The sequence below is a fragment of the Macrobrachium rosenbergii genome, chromosome 3, assembly GCF_040412425.1.
Source record: "Macrobrachium rosenbergii isolate ZJJX-2024 chromosome 3, ASM4041242v1, whole genome shotgun sequence".
NCBI classification, from domain to species: domain Eukaryota; kingdom Metazoa; phylum Arthropoda; class Malacostraca; order Decapoda; family Palaemonidae; genus Macrobrachium; species Macrobrachium rosenbergii.
In genome coordinates, this window is record NC_089743.1 from 81,180,058 (window position 1) to 81,195,338 (window position 15,281).

A 15,281-nucleotide genomic window follows, 5' to 3' on the forward strand; every position below is an offset into this window, starting at 1 on the left:
CGATTGTCATCTGAGAAGCAACTAAAGCTCTGGATTTAATCGGAGGTCAGTTTAGAGTGAAGATCACTTCTTCCATGGGGCTGCTGTGATACAAAATAACAGAGGCTCTATCATTTAGTTCTCTCTCTCTCTCTCTCTCTCTCTCTCTCTCTCTCTCTCTCTCTCTCTCTCTCAACATTAACTTGTAGTTTTTTCTTTCCTATATATATATATATATATATATATATATATATATATATATATATATATATATATATATATATATATATATATTTATTTCTTTCATTATCAGGTTTCAAATTCTTATGAAGTGGTTTATCTCTTCAACATTCGTGATCATTCTTTTAACAAAACGGTCCATATTCTTATGAGCACTCTGTAGTCTTAATTTTATTTGAATTCTATGTGAAAAGTCGCAAACTATCGTGGTAGATAAAAGATAACAGGACATTAGTATACGAAGGAACTCACGGCTGATTCCGCAAAATTAAAAAATATCAGAAAATTGAAATGCAAAGTAAATCACTCCTAATTCCACAAAATTTTGGCAAGTGTAAAAAACGAAAAATTGTGAACTTAAGCAGAAAAATATTGAAAATCAACTTCTACAACATTTAATACCCAAACCCTAAAACTGTGGGTTGAAATACAGCCCTTGTTTTCTGTGGTGCATCACTATATTGTGATCGGAAATAATGAGTTAAAAGTCACAATAATGTAAATGAAAGACTGTATTTTCCCTGTTTTATCCTTTTTCGTATTTTGAAAAAAATAGTCTATCATTTAGATTATTTTGACTTTTTACTCAATCCTTGTTTTGTTTAGTACTCAAAACGAACACTGGTTGAAATTTCCTTTAGAAAAGTGAAACTTTTTCGTTACCAATATTTTTAGTTTTTTCGATGAAAAATTGTCTAATAGCATTTATGAAATATTCCCTTCGGATGATAAGCTCCTCCTATATTTAAAAGATCCTGGATACAATATGCCGATTCCTAAGGAATCAGTTTTATATATAATATATATATATATATATATATATATATATATATATATATATATATAGTGTGAAGATCTTGAGATGCTGCATTGCAGAGATGTTAACCTTCCTTTTCCAGGGTCGATTGGCTTTAGAACCCCGAATTGTCATCTTATCAAACCTCGGATGATGCAGGATGCGTCACTTCTCCCGTCATTAATATCTAAGAATTATTTGTCTAGCAACCTAAATCCGGATATATATATATATATATATATATATATATATATATATATATATATATATATGTGTGTGTGTGTGTGTGTGTGTGTGTGTGTGTATTATTACTAACAGGACCTCATTAAACTGGATGGTATCTAGTGGAAGTATTTATTCAGAAAAAGTCACGAGCTTTCTAAGACAAACAGTTTGTCCTGGAAAGCTTGTAACTTTTTCTGAATAAACATCTCCACTAGACACCATCCGGTTTGAATGAGGTCCTGTTAGTAATTCTGCTATTGCACATAACAATTGTGTACTAGTTCTTCATTGGACGGGTGGGTAGAGCTTTCGGCTAGCACGCTGTTGGCCCAGCCTTCGACTCTCCGAGCGGCCAATGAAGAATTAGAGGAATTTATTTCTGGTGGTAGAAATTCATTTCTCGTCATAATGTGGTTCGGATTCTACAATAAGCTGTAGGTCCCGTTGCTAGGTAACCAGTTGGTTCTTAGCCACGTAAAATAAGTCTAATCCTTCGGGCCAGCCCTAGGAGAGCTGTTAACCAGCTCAGTGGTCTGGTTAAACTAAGATATACTTAACTTAGAACAATTGTGTATGCTTGTGTGTATAAATAATCAAAGAGAGAAACACCTCCAATCTCATCCCACTCGGCATGAGCACACATTGATATCACGAATAATACTGAGCAAATAACTGTTAAATGGGAATCAACTTCATGGACAAAAGAGACGAGACAGGACGGATAAACGTGTCGCCGAGTGGTTAAGATTTCTCGCAGAGTCATCGCCGAAGAGTGCTGTATGATATTTTTCATTATTGCTCCTTCTCTCGTCATTCCTATTTGTCATTGTAACGATGCACCCACACTACCAGTAAAATATATTATGAACAACGTTGGTAACTTGTCGCGTACACAGAACAAATAAGTTGAACACCAGTCAGCGACTTGTTGGTGATCTAGCCGGTGAGCCTTCTGCGGTTATCCAGCAGTTGTCCAAGACTCGTTCTCCATTGACGGTCGTCGATTTGTTTTTAACCTGTTTGCGATATGTATGCGATAATTTACCGCCGAGTGTTTATGACGTTTTCATGTAGTGTAGGTGCACTTTACGAATTGTTTTATTTTTGCAACAATGAAAGACAGTATCTTCGAAGGCTAGTTACAACTTTACGAAAGGTCAGTCCACCATATCGAAAATGTGTGGTGGTGAATATGCAAATACACTTTAATATACAAATGCCTATATTCTCGAGAGAAGGGAGGATGGATAGATTTATAGAAATGAAGAGGGGGGTTTGGGTCGTTAGTAATGGAAGTAATTGGGGAAATAGCCCGCGGGAGAGATAATTCACAATGCATTGGCTCGGGGGGTACGCGTTGCAATAGTCGACATCCGGCAGCCATTGTGTTTCGACTTTCGTCATTGTCACGTGACCTGTTGCCACTACTCACATTGTAGCATCCAGTTTTCCCCATACTCTTTTTATTTGTGATATGCCTGAATTCTCATAGCCACTCTAAACTTTGAATCTTCCCTTTGTTTATGTCGTGGTGTTTGACATCTTCACTCTCACGGTAAATTGAATGGGATTGGTCTAGGGACATTATTTCATGATGTTACTGATATTGGTAAGCGGAAGGTATTTGTAAGAATTCTCATCGGATTAGGTCACGCAATAACAAGCAAATATTGCAAATAAAATGTTTGTTGGTACCTGTTTCTAGTAAAACTTACAGGTGATATCGCTAGTACATTACTAATAGACTGGACTAGCATTGTTCTAAATGTAATCTAATTATCACCTTGTTTTTTACCTCAGAACCCCAAATGCAACTTAATTACTAAAGTATTAAGAGGGGATACAAAATACCCATATAACCAGATGCCTATCCAAAATGAAATATTATTATAAAGATAATAAACAGCAGGACTCAGATTTGAGTAGTTCAGAGACTTCTGAGGTGGCTGTACTGCCAAGCAGCAAACCCAATCAGTCTCGACCCTCTTCGCAGGAGAATTATTATATTTGTCTTGTACCGGATCTTCTGGATACGTTTGTTTGATTGCTTGCGCTGACCGCCTGTTCATGCACAAGACCAGGAGACGTGCTTCCATTCCTAAAATCTGCTTTTATTGCAAAGCCACGAACATCCAAGATAATTTCAGCCTTGGCTGTTCTTTGTTCGCTCTTTTTGTCAGCAATCAAAACTGTCGTGAGGATTCTGGTTCCATGGCTCTTTCATTTGGTCGCTTGTTTTTCTAGATTAAGCGGGCCTTATGCCAGCATGGTCCCTTGACTTAGTACGGCTAGTAGGTGTTGCAAGCCGTTAGTGTATGAGAGGGCTATTGCAGACCTCTGAATTTACCAATCAATTAAAACAATCTTCCAAATGCGTTCACGTTTGAATTCTGACACAAAGAGACCGATGTACATTCATTATTCAGATTCAGTATGTAAATTTATGTAGAATTTATTATTATTGTAAATTCCACCACATACTAATGAGGGGTGCAATAGGATCCCATTATGTAATAAGCCTGTCTGATTGATCTTTGTATCATAATTTACACAAATAACTCTAATGGCTTTCATTTTACAGTAAGCACAGTGGCAGCTTCAGTTTACAACAATTTCAGTTTATTACGCAGACAATGAAAAGTAATTATCCACTCTGAGTCATGGGTGAAGTCATTTCTGTGTAGGAAAGAGGGATGCCATTTGAGTCAGCTAACGGTTACATAAAACATAACGAAAATATCTTTTCCTAATAACAGTATTAGGATAGGCCTAGGGCAGTGTTATGGCTCAATCATAAATAGAAGATGACGGTGACAGACAGCAGGGCATGAATTAGGCGACAGTTACTAGTGCTATTAGATCCGGATGAAATTAGGAGCTGGCATGGCATGAGATGTCTAAACAGTTGCAAATCGCAAGATATGTGTTAAAGATTGACTGTAATGAGCATTACTCGAGTTAGAATGAAAGTGCCGAATAATATAGCAACTTTGAAGACCTATAGCAGCATTACAAATCTCAAGGATTCGATTGACTGATTTGGTTTTAAAACCGTCAAACCGAGTACTTTGAGTACAAAAACTTTGTATATATTTTTAAGATAATAACTAATTTGAAAACCGCCCATGAGTTAGCCCAAAAGTAGGGAAAATATAACTGAGTTATGATTGAACAGTAGCTCAGATATGGAAACCAAATCATGTTGGTAACCTGAAATGAAATCGAAGGCTTTGTTTCGTAACGCCAAAGCGTTCCCAGATCTCGTTGGATAAGTATCGTGGGAAGAAATAATAATAATAATAAAAAAAACAGCTAGATATTTATAACGAAAATAAACGAAGCTGTACCGAAAAACACTAGGAACAAATTGTTTTAGCCATGAAAAGTTCGTAACAGCACGCGAACAGTTAAACAAAATAATTTAATTTGAAATTAAACTGTGATTTAGTGAACGGAATTCGTAAGCATTGAACGTAACACTCATGAAATGTAAAGCTTTAGTCCACTAAAGAGCATAAAGCTCAAGTGGTCTCAACTTGAATAAGATTTCCAACCGTAGTTACAACCTGAAGTCGTCTCGCATTTTCCGAGACCCCAGCTATTTTATAACACCAGATTGATCATGTGAACGGGGCTGCAATATAATCCCCGTTCACTCACCTCCATTGCCTTTCCTCGGATTCTATATCGGACTCTTTTCGTGGGTTCAAACCCATGTAATGGATCTCCTGCCTCTAAAAGGGCTGTCAACATCAACGCATTTTCTACAGGAGGATTTTGGAAAATAAATCTCATTCTAATCCTTCTGGAAGCAGACAGGAAAGGCGATTAGTACTAATGGGTACATGTCCTATTGAGAATGGAATCCTGCCACTTAATGCTACTTTGCTAATGCATTCAGCAATTGTATGCGTGCGTGCTTGTGCACACACACTCAAACATACATATGCAAAGAAACAGCTTCATGTATGTGTGTGTACTTGAACGTTTAAATGATTTACACAAAAGTGTTTTGTCTGAGCCGAACTGACTGGAACAGCTTGATCCTTTCCTATAAATTAAGTGCGTCGTCATCCTTATTCTTATGTCCTTGATTCAAGTTCAGTTCATGATTTGGGAGCGTTAAAATCGATATCATCCAAAGACATGTGCGATCACAGATGTGCATTTTTCATAATAACGCGATGCTACTTACCGTTCGTTGATAGCAAACTGCCCATTTATATAACACGAAGTTTTAGGGAACAGGTTTAAAAAAAATGTTTACTGTGTTGTAGTGTATCGTTTTATAATTTATGCGTTTGTTTTTATTGTCTTGATATTTTATAATTTATTACTATCGAAATAGATCACTATTGTCATGCCAACGCCAAATATTCGTGCATTCTATTTGTAAAATATCGTGCTTTCTCTTTTTCATGTAAATTTGCTTATCTGCGGAAAAAGACATCAAACGGCAAATTTACCAAACTAATAATATACTAATACCTCTACTACTGTATATGGTAGCAGTATTTCTAATATAGTCACTCGATGATAATATCTATGCTGGATTTCTGTATGCCCTGCTGGCCTTGTAAAGGACAGAACACCTGTGTTATCTTTAAACACCTGGTCAACCGACCGACCACCTGTCTGACAATTTGCACTTGCCACCCAAAATTGTTTTGGTCTTTTTTTTCTCTTTTACTATACCTGTCAGGTGTTATAACCAGAATAATACACATTACAATACAGACACAATTGTTACGGTAAACAATTCCTTTTTGATTCAACAGATTATACTTAGGCCTAGGATTCAGTTTCCTTCGTTTTTGGAGGGCATCAAGGGATATGCCTAGGCTTAAGCTCACTTACGTTTGTTTATTTTTATTTAATTTTCTGGTACATGCTTCATTCTATGTTGCACTTTTTATTATCCTAAAATTATGACAGAAAAGGGACATGTATAAGTATGTGGATACACGTGCTTTGGGTACAAGTCGTTTATGTATGCTCACACACATCTGTGCATTTCCATTTCTTCCGTCCTTTCATGTTGACAGTTCGTTTGTGAAATATATTGCTCTTTCATGTTTGATGGGAAAATCCTTGTATATACATTCAGATATTTTCAACGTATGAAGTCGTATGGCAGGAAATAAATAGAAAGTGGGTTTATTTGAACTAGTCATGCAAACTAAAAATTACTGGTTCCAGTTATGCTTGAACCAACTGTTAGACCGAGGCTGAATATGCACACCGTATCTACGAAGTATACATAATTGATCATCATCAGGATTTTTGTATTCTTGGCCTTTTTTTTTATGTGTGTGTGAACTTTACATAATCTAAAATTTCTGATGTGATCAGAGAAGCGAGGAAAGGACGAGAAATGTAGTTACATATTTGAAGAATAAGATAATGGGGTGTGAATTGAGTTTGGAGTGATTTTTTGCAAATGTTTGCATGTGGAGACAGTAGACGGTGAATGTTAAATTGCGTGCACAGTTTTGGGAGTAAATGAAGTTCAAATGGACAAAACAAGGAATGTTCATGTCATGGAGGGATTGGTTCATATACTGTATGTATTTGGGGGCCAATGTAATGGGTGTCGGTAGAATAAGAGACGAAATGAATCAAAGAAGAGGTGAAAGTAAGGTAGCAATTTTTCTCCATGTGGTTTAGAAGGAAAAAAAGAAGAAGAGTGTAACGTAAGCAGAATTTAAAATGATTAAGGAGACTGTGGGGCCAACTTTCATTTATGTGGTACCGTTATTAATGAAGACGGGTTAAAAAGGAGAGAAAATTTAGTGCGGATGTGATGTTGTTAAGAAGGATAACATTGGTGAAAGGATGTACCAAGTACTTTGAGGTGATTTAGTCACGTGGAACGAATAGAGAGCGACAGGTGGGTGAAATGAGTGAATAACTTGTGAGTTTCCGACGAAAGCGAGAGGATGTGACGGAGGAAGTACTAGCTACACTGGATGAAGGAATGTGAATACAACGTCTGTAAGAGGGTTTTATGTATTGCGCACAGGCATGCATATGCATGTAGTAGGGGAGGGAGTGGTGCAGTGGCTGACTGGTATATGCTGGTCTCGTGCTCCAGAGTTTCCATGATTTTCCCGCTTGCACTCACCCAATCGGCTTCGATTAAGATAGGTACCAGCGTCAGCTGAAGGTGAGAATAGATCATGAGACTAGCATCATCCCTAAAGACTTGCTGTGAACCGCAAAGCGTAACCCTACTGACACCACCCGAATAAGAGAGAGAGAGAGAGAGAGAGAGAGAGAGAGAGAGAGAATGTGCATATACAGTATGTAACAAGCATCTGACATCAGTGACCCCTGGAACAACAGAGTAACGTAAGAATTCGAAAGGTAGTGTAATTTCCCTCGAATGAAAATAACAACCAGGCTTTTTGTATCCTTTTTGTACCTTTGATTACTTTAATTTCCCTTTTCCTGCGTTTCTTAAACATTCGACATTCTAGAGAACTCTGCTTTCCTCATTTTTTCATCAGCTTTTCCTCCAAGTCTATGCAATAAATTCGCCATGACAGATTACTGTAATGCTGAAGCAAAATGTACAGTCCATAAGGTATTAAGTAACAACAAAAGATAGTTTTGATCATTACTTACTAAAGTTGATTGCAAGCATAATTCATGGTTATTTATTTAATGAAAACCTACAACATCTAAATGAAGAAATGTATCTTTAGAGCAGTCTAATGGCATCCTTTCTTTCGCTTGTCATTTATTTTTTGTGGAATGGAACACGTAGACTGTTTCTCAATGTTTTGGTCAACATGAGCTCTTTCACTGGGAACCTGGTAAGGAATAGCACATGCGAGAGTGTTGGTTTCCTTTAGCTACAGGCAACAGCCAAGTGAAAGTGGCTAGGAGAAAGCCTGAGAGAGCGTCTGCAAAACACTTGTTGGTTGTTGTTATTTATTTCACAAAAATTGGACGGTGCATCATTATTCTTTTCAGATATTCATTTTTTTGCTTGGGTTGGACTTTTCCCAGCGGTACAACATGTCGTAATCTGCAGTTGCAAAGAGAGCATATAAAATAATGCTCTTCTGAAACTATATTGTTGCTTGTGTTCCTTAAATCATTTTTTAAAAAACGTTTATATTTGTTTCATACTGTCCAGAGTAACAAAGCATTTGGCGTATTCATACTTTTGCTTGTCAGTGTGCATAAAAAGTAGACAATATATGCAGTACCATGTAAGCTTCTTCGTTTTAACGTGCTTTTTCCCATTTATGTAAGCTAAAAGAGTTAAATCTAATTATTTTTCTGTCTATTTCAGGGGCAATGAGCGGAAACTTCGGTCCGTGGAGCATTTGCCAAGACGCACACAATGTTTGCAGAAGGGTGTCGTCAACTTTCCCGTCGACATGTGAGTATTATCTGAATTCGATGAGTGCAGCTAATGAAACGCCACTCGTTATGTGCTTGAATCCTTAATGCATATAAAATTTGGCTGTTGTTCAAGCACGGCCTCCGTATACCAGTTAATCATCATTGCCAATCGTGCAGCAAATGAAGACGGGAATTTTATAATTATTATCTTTTTTTAATCTCCGACGCAACTGTAGTAAGTCTGACGCTAACAATTTTGGTCCTACAATAGAGGCACTGCGCATTCTGGTCACGGCGGTAGTAGTTATCATTGATTATCTTTTCTTTCTTGTCCGTTTTCATGTTAGTGTGTAACAGGGTCAAAGTATATGATATATGATGTAGTGGGGATAAGACTAGAGCCTCATAAAAGATAAAATTAACAGTAAGAAAGTATAGTTTAAAAGTTACTTGTTACGTTATAAAGTTTTGTGAGTAAAGTGGCAGTTGGGATAACGGTTCGGGAAATGCTGGTTCAAAAGTGAGAAGTGGGAGAGGACAACCAAGATGATGCTAGACTTATGAAGTCACAGTGTTGATGAAGAAGGACTTGGAATTTTACTTAGTTGGAACTGAAAGTGTGCGGGGTGTCAATAGCGGAACTGTAGGTCAGAGAGTTCGACATAAGTTTTCATTTAAGCCTTGTGTTTTGTGAGCAACATGAGCGTAAAAAGTTTGTTGGAGTAGGAAAGTGAAGCGTTATCTAATTTTTAATATTCAAAAGAGTCTTTTATTCGAAATTCAAAATCAAATACGAAACATTTTCGTGAGTCATCTCTTTTATATCATATACTCTTCTTTTAATCCCTCAGGGGCGTCTTCAGTGACTGGGGCGGGATCCATAGGATGCGCCATCCTTTCAGATATGGCAGTTCTGGCAGCCTGTCCTATGGATACACCTCCACCTTCAAGTGCATCATCAGAATTTCAGACCGACATGCCGTGCGTGAGATGGTCTGCATTGCGGCGGGAGGTAAGACAAAAGACGACTTTCCTTTGCAAATATCGAAAGTTAATATATTTGTTTATTTATTTTCTTATTTATTTATTTATGTATCCCACAGGTCATTGTTCACACTGTCTATTGAATACTGTTCTGTTGTAATCCCATTGCAATCTTACTATGGATATTTTCTTTTAATCTTCCACAACTGATCTTTATCATTTTATTCTCGTTACAATGTGGTTCGGAATCCACAATAAGCTGTAGGCGTTGCTGGAAGTAACCAATGGTTCTGTACATAAAATAAATCTAATCCTTCAGGCCAGCCCTAGGAGGCTGTTGATCAGCTCAGTGGTCTGGTTGACAACTAAAATTGGACCTACATTTTTGTAATTGAGAGGAAACAAAGTGGACGCATTCAGTAGGTTAACTCTCTCGTATTTTCCAGCTCTGTGCGGGTTCCTGAGCATCATCTTCTTCGTGTTAGAAATATTCATATTCGGGGTTGGTTCGCGTTCTGGCCTGTACGTTAACCTCAGCTGGTCGTTCTATTTGCAGGTAAGTTATTGGCTTCTTTTAATCTGGAAATATACGTGCAAAATATATATACTGTGTGTATGAATGATTGATTATAATATCAGTGTTCCACATAACGTTCTTATTTAGCCGTCTGAAATATTCTTAGCGTTTTTCGTTCTTTTAAGTGTTTAACAGTGACATGATCGTTGATCTGAAGAATAATGCATGCAGGTGCTACTCTCGCTGCAGTTATTCGTTACTCCCTTCCCACCTTTCCGCCCCACCCCCTCAAATGGAGGTGTAACAGGAATTTTTAGTGGATCTTTTAGTGGATCGCCTCCCCGCTGTAAGCATTAGACCTACTTCAGGTTGTTCGTGCCGCCCCAGTTCGCCTTTCACTTTCGGTGTATTGTTCATATTATCTTTCTTCCATCTTACTTTCTAGCCTCTCGTAACAATTGTTTCATAGTGCAACTTAGAGGTTTTCCTTCTGTTACACCTTTCAAACCTTTTTACTCTCAATTTCCCTTTCAGCGCTGAGTGACATCACATAGTTTGCGCTTGCTTTTCAACCTGGTACAAATTCAAACTGAATTTAATTAATATATCTGCAAATGAGTGCAGTTATATATTTAACCCGTACTTGAGTATTTATCTTCGACCCAAATCTCTCTCGAAGCATTTATTCGAATCCATCATCTCCTTTTCGTAAGAAGATCATTTTTCATAAAATCTAGTTGTTTACAACTGGCTGTAATTACTTTATCCTTCGCCTTTTGCCGTGTCAATGGCCCGATACCCTCAAGTGCCTCTATAGTGACGTATTCAGTCCAATTTACTTTTCTGGTACTTATGCCACGACTTCCCGATTCAGATAATCAGGTTTTTGTATCCACGGAAGAGCAATAATCAGAACAGTCTAGTTAGTACGCGAGATGCCCCAAAGTCAAGGGATGATTATTTCATCCGCTAATATACTTGCCTCTTCTTAGATGACAGTATTGCTTATTTGCTTTAATTTTCATCCATCATTTAGAAAGTCTGCTGTCACTGATGTTATTTTCCATGTAAGGGGGAAGTGTCATCAGTGCCCTCACTATGATGCACTGTAGGCATTACTTAAGGTTCTTTGCAGCGTCTGTATTTAAGCTGCAACCCCTTTCATTCCTTTTACTGTACCTCCGTCCATATTATCTCTCTTCCCTCTTACTTTCTACCCACTCCTAACAACTGTTTCATAGTGCCACTGCGAGGTTTTTCCTCCTGTTACACCTTTAAAACCTCCTTGACTCTCAATTTTCCTTTCAGCGCTGAATGACCTCATTGGTCTTAGCGCTTGTTCTTTGGCCAAAATTCTACATATATTTCAATAATCAAGTTTTCTTCCTCATTCTGCACTCAGCGAAACAATCTAGTTAGTACACGAGGCGTCCTAAAAGTAGGAGTCCATCGTGGATGAAGGGAAGATTAATTCTCTCGCAATTATGCTTTCCTCTGTTCGTAGATGACGGTTTTGCTTATTTGCTTTCGTTAATCTCATCCATCATTTGGAAAGTCTGCTGTCCTCTATGCTAAGACCAAGACGAACTAACGCATCACCATTTTTTTTAATTTCTACTTTTTTTCCCACACACTACCAAACAAACGCTCGCAGCTAAACTGAAACCATCTTCGGAACACAAATCCCGAAAGGTTAAAGTGACATTCAGGTGCCCTAAGATACGTTTTGACAAATGGCTGGAGCCGCCTGATTTTCCTGTCCTTATAGGCTAAAATCTTATAATTTTCAGAAGTTCATCTTTTGCTGTGAATGTATACCATTTCAGTGATTATTCATTTCTGTACATGCATATTATGGAACATGCAAAATGACTATTGACATAACTAGCCAGCTTTAATTGAGTAGATTGACTACATAACAATTAAAACCAAAGCAAAAATAGTAAAATTTGATATACAGATTTTAAAGGAAATTAGGGAAATATATATAGATAACTAGCTCCTATAACAATTGAATATAGATAAATCCCTGACAGATACGTGCCGTCGTAAAGTTGACAAGAAGACTGATTTGAAGCTTTATGAAAAGGAGAATTACAGTTTTCTGCTACTGAGCAATGTAGCATCGCGGCACCTTATCACGACATCTGTTCCTCCAAGCGTTCTTTGGCATCTTTTGAGCAAAAGAATGATTTTTGTTCATACAATGAAGGTCTTCCTAGATTCAGATCACAGTCACTTTACAAGAGAAAGATCAAGAACGTCGATTTTGCCGAGTCTTGACGTTTTTGATCCGCCTTCTTGGGTACTGAGGACTCTGCCAGGTCTAGCAGCACTATTTTGATTATCAATGCAGTGATTCTAAAGCAGTGGTTCTCAACCTTTTTGATTACCACGCCCCCTCTAAGGCTGGTCCTTCCCTCCACGCCCCCCCATCTACTGGTAAAATTCCCTCCCAGATTAGGAGGAAAATAAAAGAAAAAAAGAAGGGAGTTTCGAGGACAGAGGAGGTAAATAATTACAAAATAATGCATTAAGCCTTGCAGTCTAACTTCAGATGGTAGACTGGGAAGACTAGCGTTATAAAGCGATACATTTGCATTTTGTTATAAACTACAGATATTAGTTTCTTCAATCTTGTTGAGAAATAACAGATATAATTCTAGAATTTTTATTTTCCCTGGGCCTCCAGGCCTCCTGGATATTGCTGACGCCCCCCCAGGTTGAGAACCACTGTTCTAAATTAATAACTAACTGATGTCTTAGTTAATTCCTCCTTCCTGTCTGTTTCCAGATTGATGCTCATTGGCTGTGTGCATCATGGCAGGGCGCGAGCAGGCGTCAGGTTCGGCTGAGTCAGCGCAAACTTTCTGGTAGTGATCAGCGGTGATCTATACGCGACCCCGAAGAGCGCAGCGGCCCACGACCATCTCGGGCCCCGCGCCCGAGAACGGCCACGCCAACCACCACGCCAACAGATCTTCCTCCAGAAACAGCAGCAGCAGAGGTCGAAGCCACAGAAACGCCAACGGTGTTGCCATGACGCACATGAGCGGCCTACCGTACATGGTGACCGCGAATGGCAACGGCCACCTCGGCTACAGAAATAACGGAGGGGTGGCGTTCGACCCGAATAAAACGCCGCTTCGCTCGTCGCTCAAGAGATCGAAGGTGCCGAATTCGGAGGACTCGGCCGATGCGACGACGATGGGAATTCAGAATCTGGCGTTCACCCAGTCGAGTCCTCCGTCGAAGAAAAAAGTGAGAATACACACGCACTCGACGCCGGTGTGAAGAAAGTTGCGCAGCGAATATTCAGTTGTGCAATAATGTTTCATATGTATATTTCAGTCCGTCTGGTAGGCTGAACTGAAAATAGACAGTAAGAATCATACTTCGAGTAAGTGTATGAACACGAAGTAATGATGTGTCGTTGCTCATTATAATCAAATTGTATGTCAGTGCAAACATTGTAATATATCGATATGAAAATTAATTTTTTAAGTCCAAATGCTGAACATCCATCTCCCGGTGATACGGCATTTGCATGCCTGGTGGTAAATACAGTACAGAGAGATATGTTTATTGTAAATTACTCTACATAACCTGTTGACTTAAAGTTTTAGTATAAAAATATTTAGGGGAAAAGAGGATATATATATATGAAAGTATCATTATTAACCATTCATTTTTATAAAAATCCAGACCGCAAGTAAATTCCGAGGACGGTAAATTTAAACACTACTTAAATACTTCTAAGTGTTTGGGAGACGCCACGCTTCGAACAATGAAACCAAGAAAATTCCAAGAACACTTTTGAGCGAATTATCATTTGCAGAGTGGTATGTGATGAGTTTGATCAAGATATGGAGTATTAGTCCCAGTATTAGATGAAATTCGAGGAGTGTGGATAAGTGCCGTAAATAGAAGAAGAAGAAGAAAAAAAAGAGACTTCGAAAGCTTCTCTATCACAGAAGTGAGACGAGATGAACTCTGGAAAGAGGTACTGGGGACCTTGTCCGAAAAATGTATTGCCACAGAATGCCCGGGACGGAAGCCCACGGCGAGGCAAATGACACAGAATTGCCATTAGACTGATCATGTTTAGAGGAGTGTAAGAGACTAATTACGAGTTGTATTGGTCACTGGGAACTGTCTGAAACAAAGAGGAAAAAGATTACGCAGTGTAAAGGTGATGAAAGCCAGTTTGTCTCGGTGGGTGTCCCAAGGCATTCGGCTACGTCGTGCCAATTTATTGTAAAAATATAGGCCTACACGTCTAGATAGAAGTTTCTGGTTACTCGAAATATCACTTTACAGGAAAAATCCCCCGAATCACGAACCGGTCATTTGTAAAGATGATGTGAAGGATCATTTTCTTCCAAGCACTACCTTCCGGAGTCATTTCATGCTTTTGTTATTGCATGGACAGACTGCTTGTATGTGAAAACCTAATTTCTTTACTTATTCGGTGAGTTGTAATATATATATATAAAGGAGTTGAATTATCTAATTTAATGATGAATTATGTATTACTTTATTCAGATTCTATGAACAGATTTTTCTCTTAGATATTCCATTTATTGTGAACATAGTTTTTGTTATTGATTAACTGAATAGATATATATATATATATATATATATATATATATATATATATATATATATATATATATATAATATATATATATACATATTATATATATATATATATATACAGTTCCGTATATGTATATATTTATATGTATATGCAAATATACATATATACATATATATATTTATATACATAAACTTCAGTTGTTTTACTATGTTTTTTAAATTCTTATTCTTTTTAATGTGCTTAGTCGAAAATTCCTAAACCTTTACTTGATCCTCAGAGGTCAATACAATGAAACCAATGGTTATTTAATAAGAAAGTGATGCCAAATTGTGTATAGTATTTCTGAATTCTTCCATAATCTCTATTTTTCCAAGTGTGTTTAGTTTTTAATTGTCTGTGCTCACCTCAGACTTACTTAAACGTCACAGTGACACCCATTTCCCATTCATTTGGTATTTCTCGTTCAAGATCAAAATTTCCACTTATCGAAAGCTAACAGATAAATGCAGTTATGTAGGAGGTATACTAAGTTTTTTTTTTTTCTCCTCTTCCCACACATCTTTTGTATCTTCCATGTCAGTGAA

At 37.8% G+C, this 15,281-nt stretch overlaps 1 protein-coding gene across 1 annotated transcript in view; it reads left to right on the plus strand.

The window, feature by feature from the left end:
• The window catches only part of LOC136851619 (uncharacterized), a 108,636-nt gene extending 94,867 nt beyond the window's left edge, over positions 1-13,769 (plus strand). The window contains exons 3-8 of the mRNA XM_067126005.1: positions 8,544-8,633; positions 9,448-9,503; positions 9,548-9,608; positions 10,027-10,136; positions 12,134-12,159; positions 13,007-13,769. Coding sequence (XP_066982106.1) covers positions 8,544-8,633; positions 9,448-9,503; positions 9,548-9,608; positions 10,027-10,136; positions 12,134-12,159; positions 13,007-13,391 — 728 coding nt within the window. The 3' untranslated portion in view covers positions 13,392-13,769. The remainder of the gene's footprint in view (positions 1-8,543; positions 8,634-9,447; positions 9,504-9,547; positions 9,609-10,026; positions 10,137-12,133; positions 12,160-13,006) is intronic.
• Positions 13,770-15,281: the final 1,512 nt, after the last annotated feature.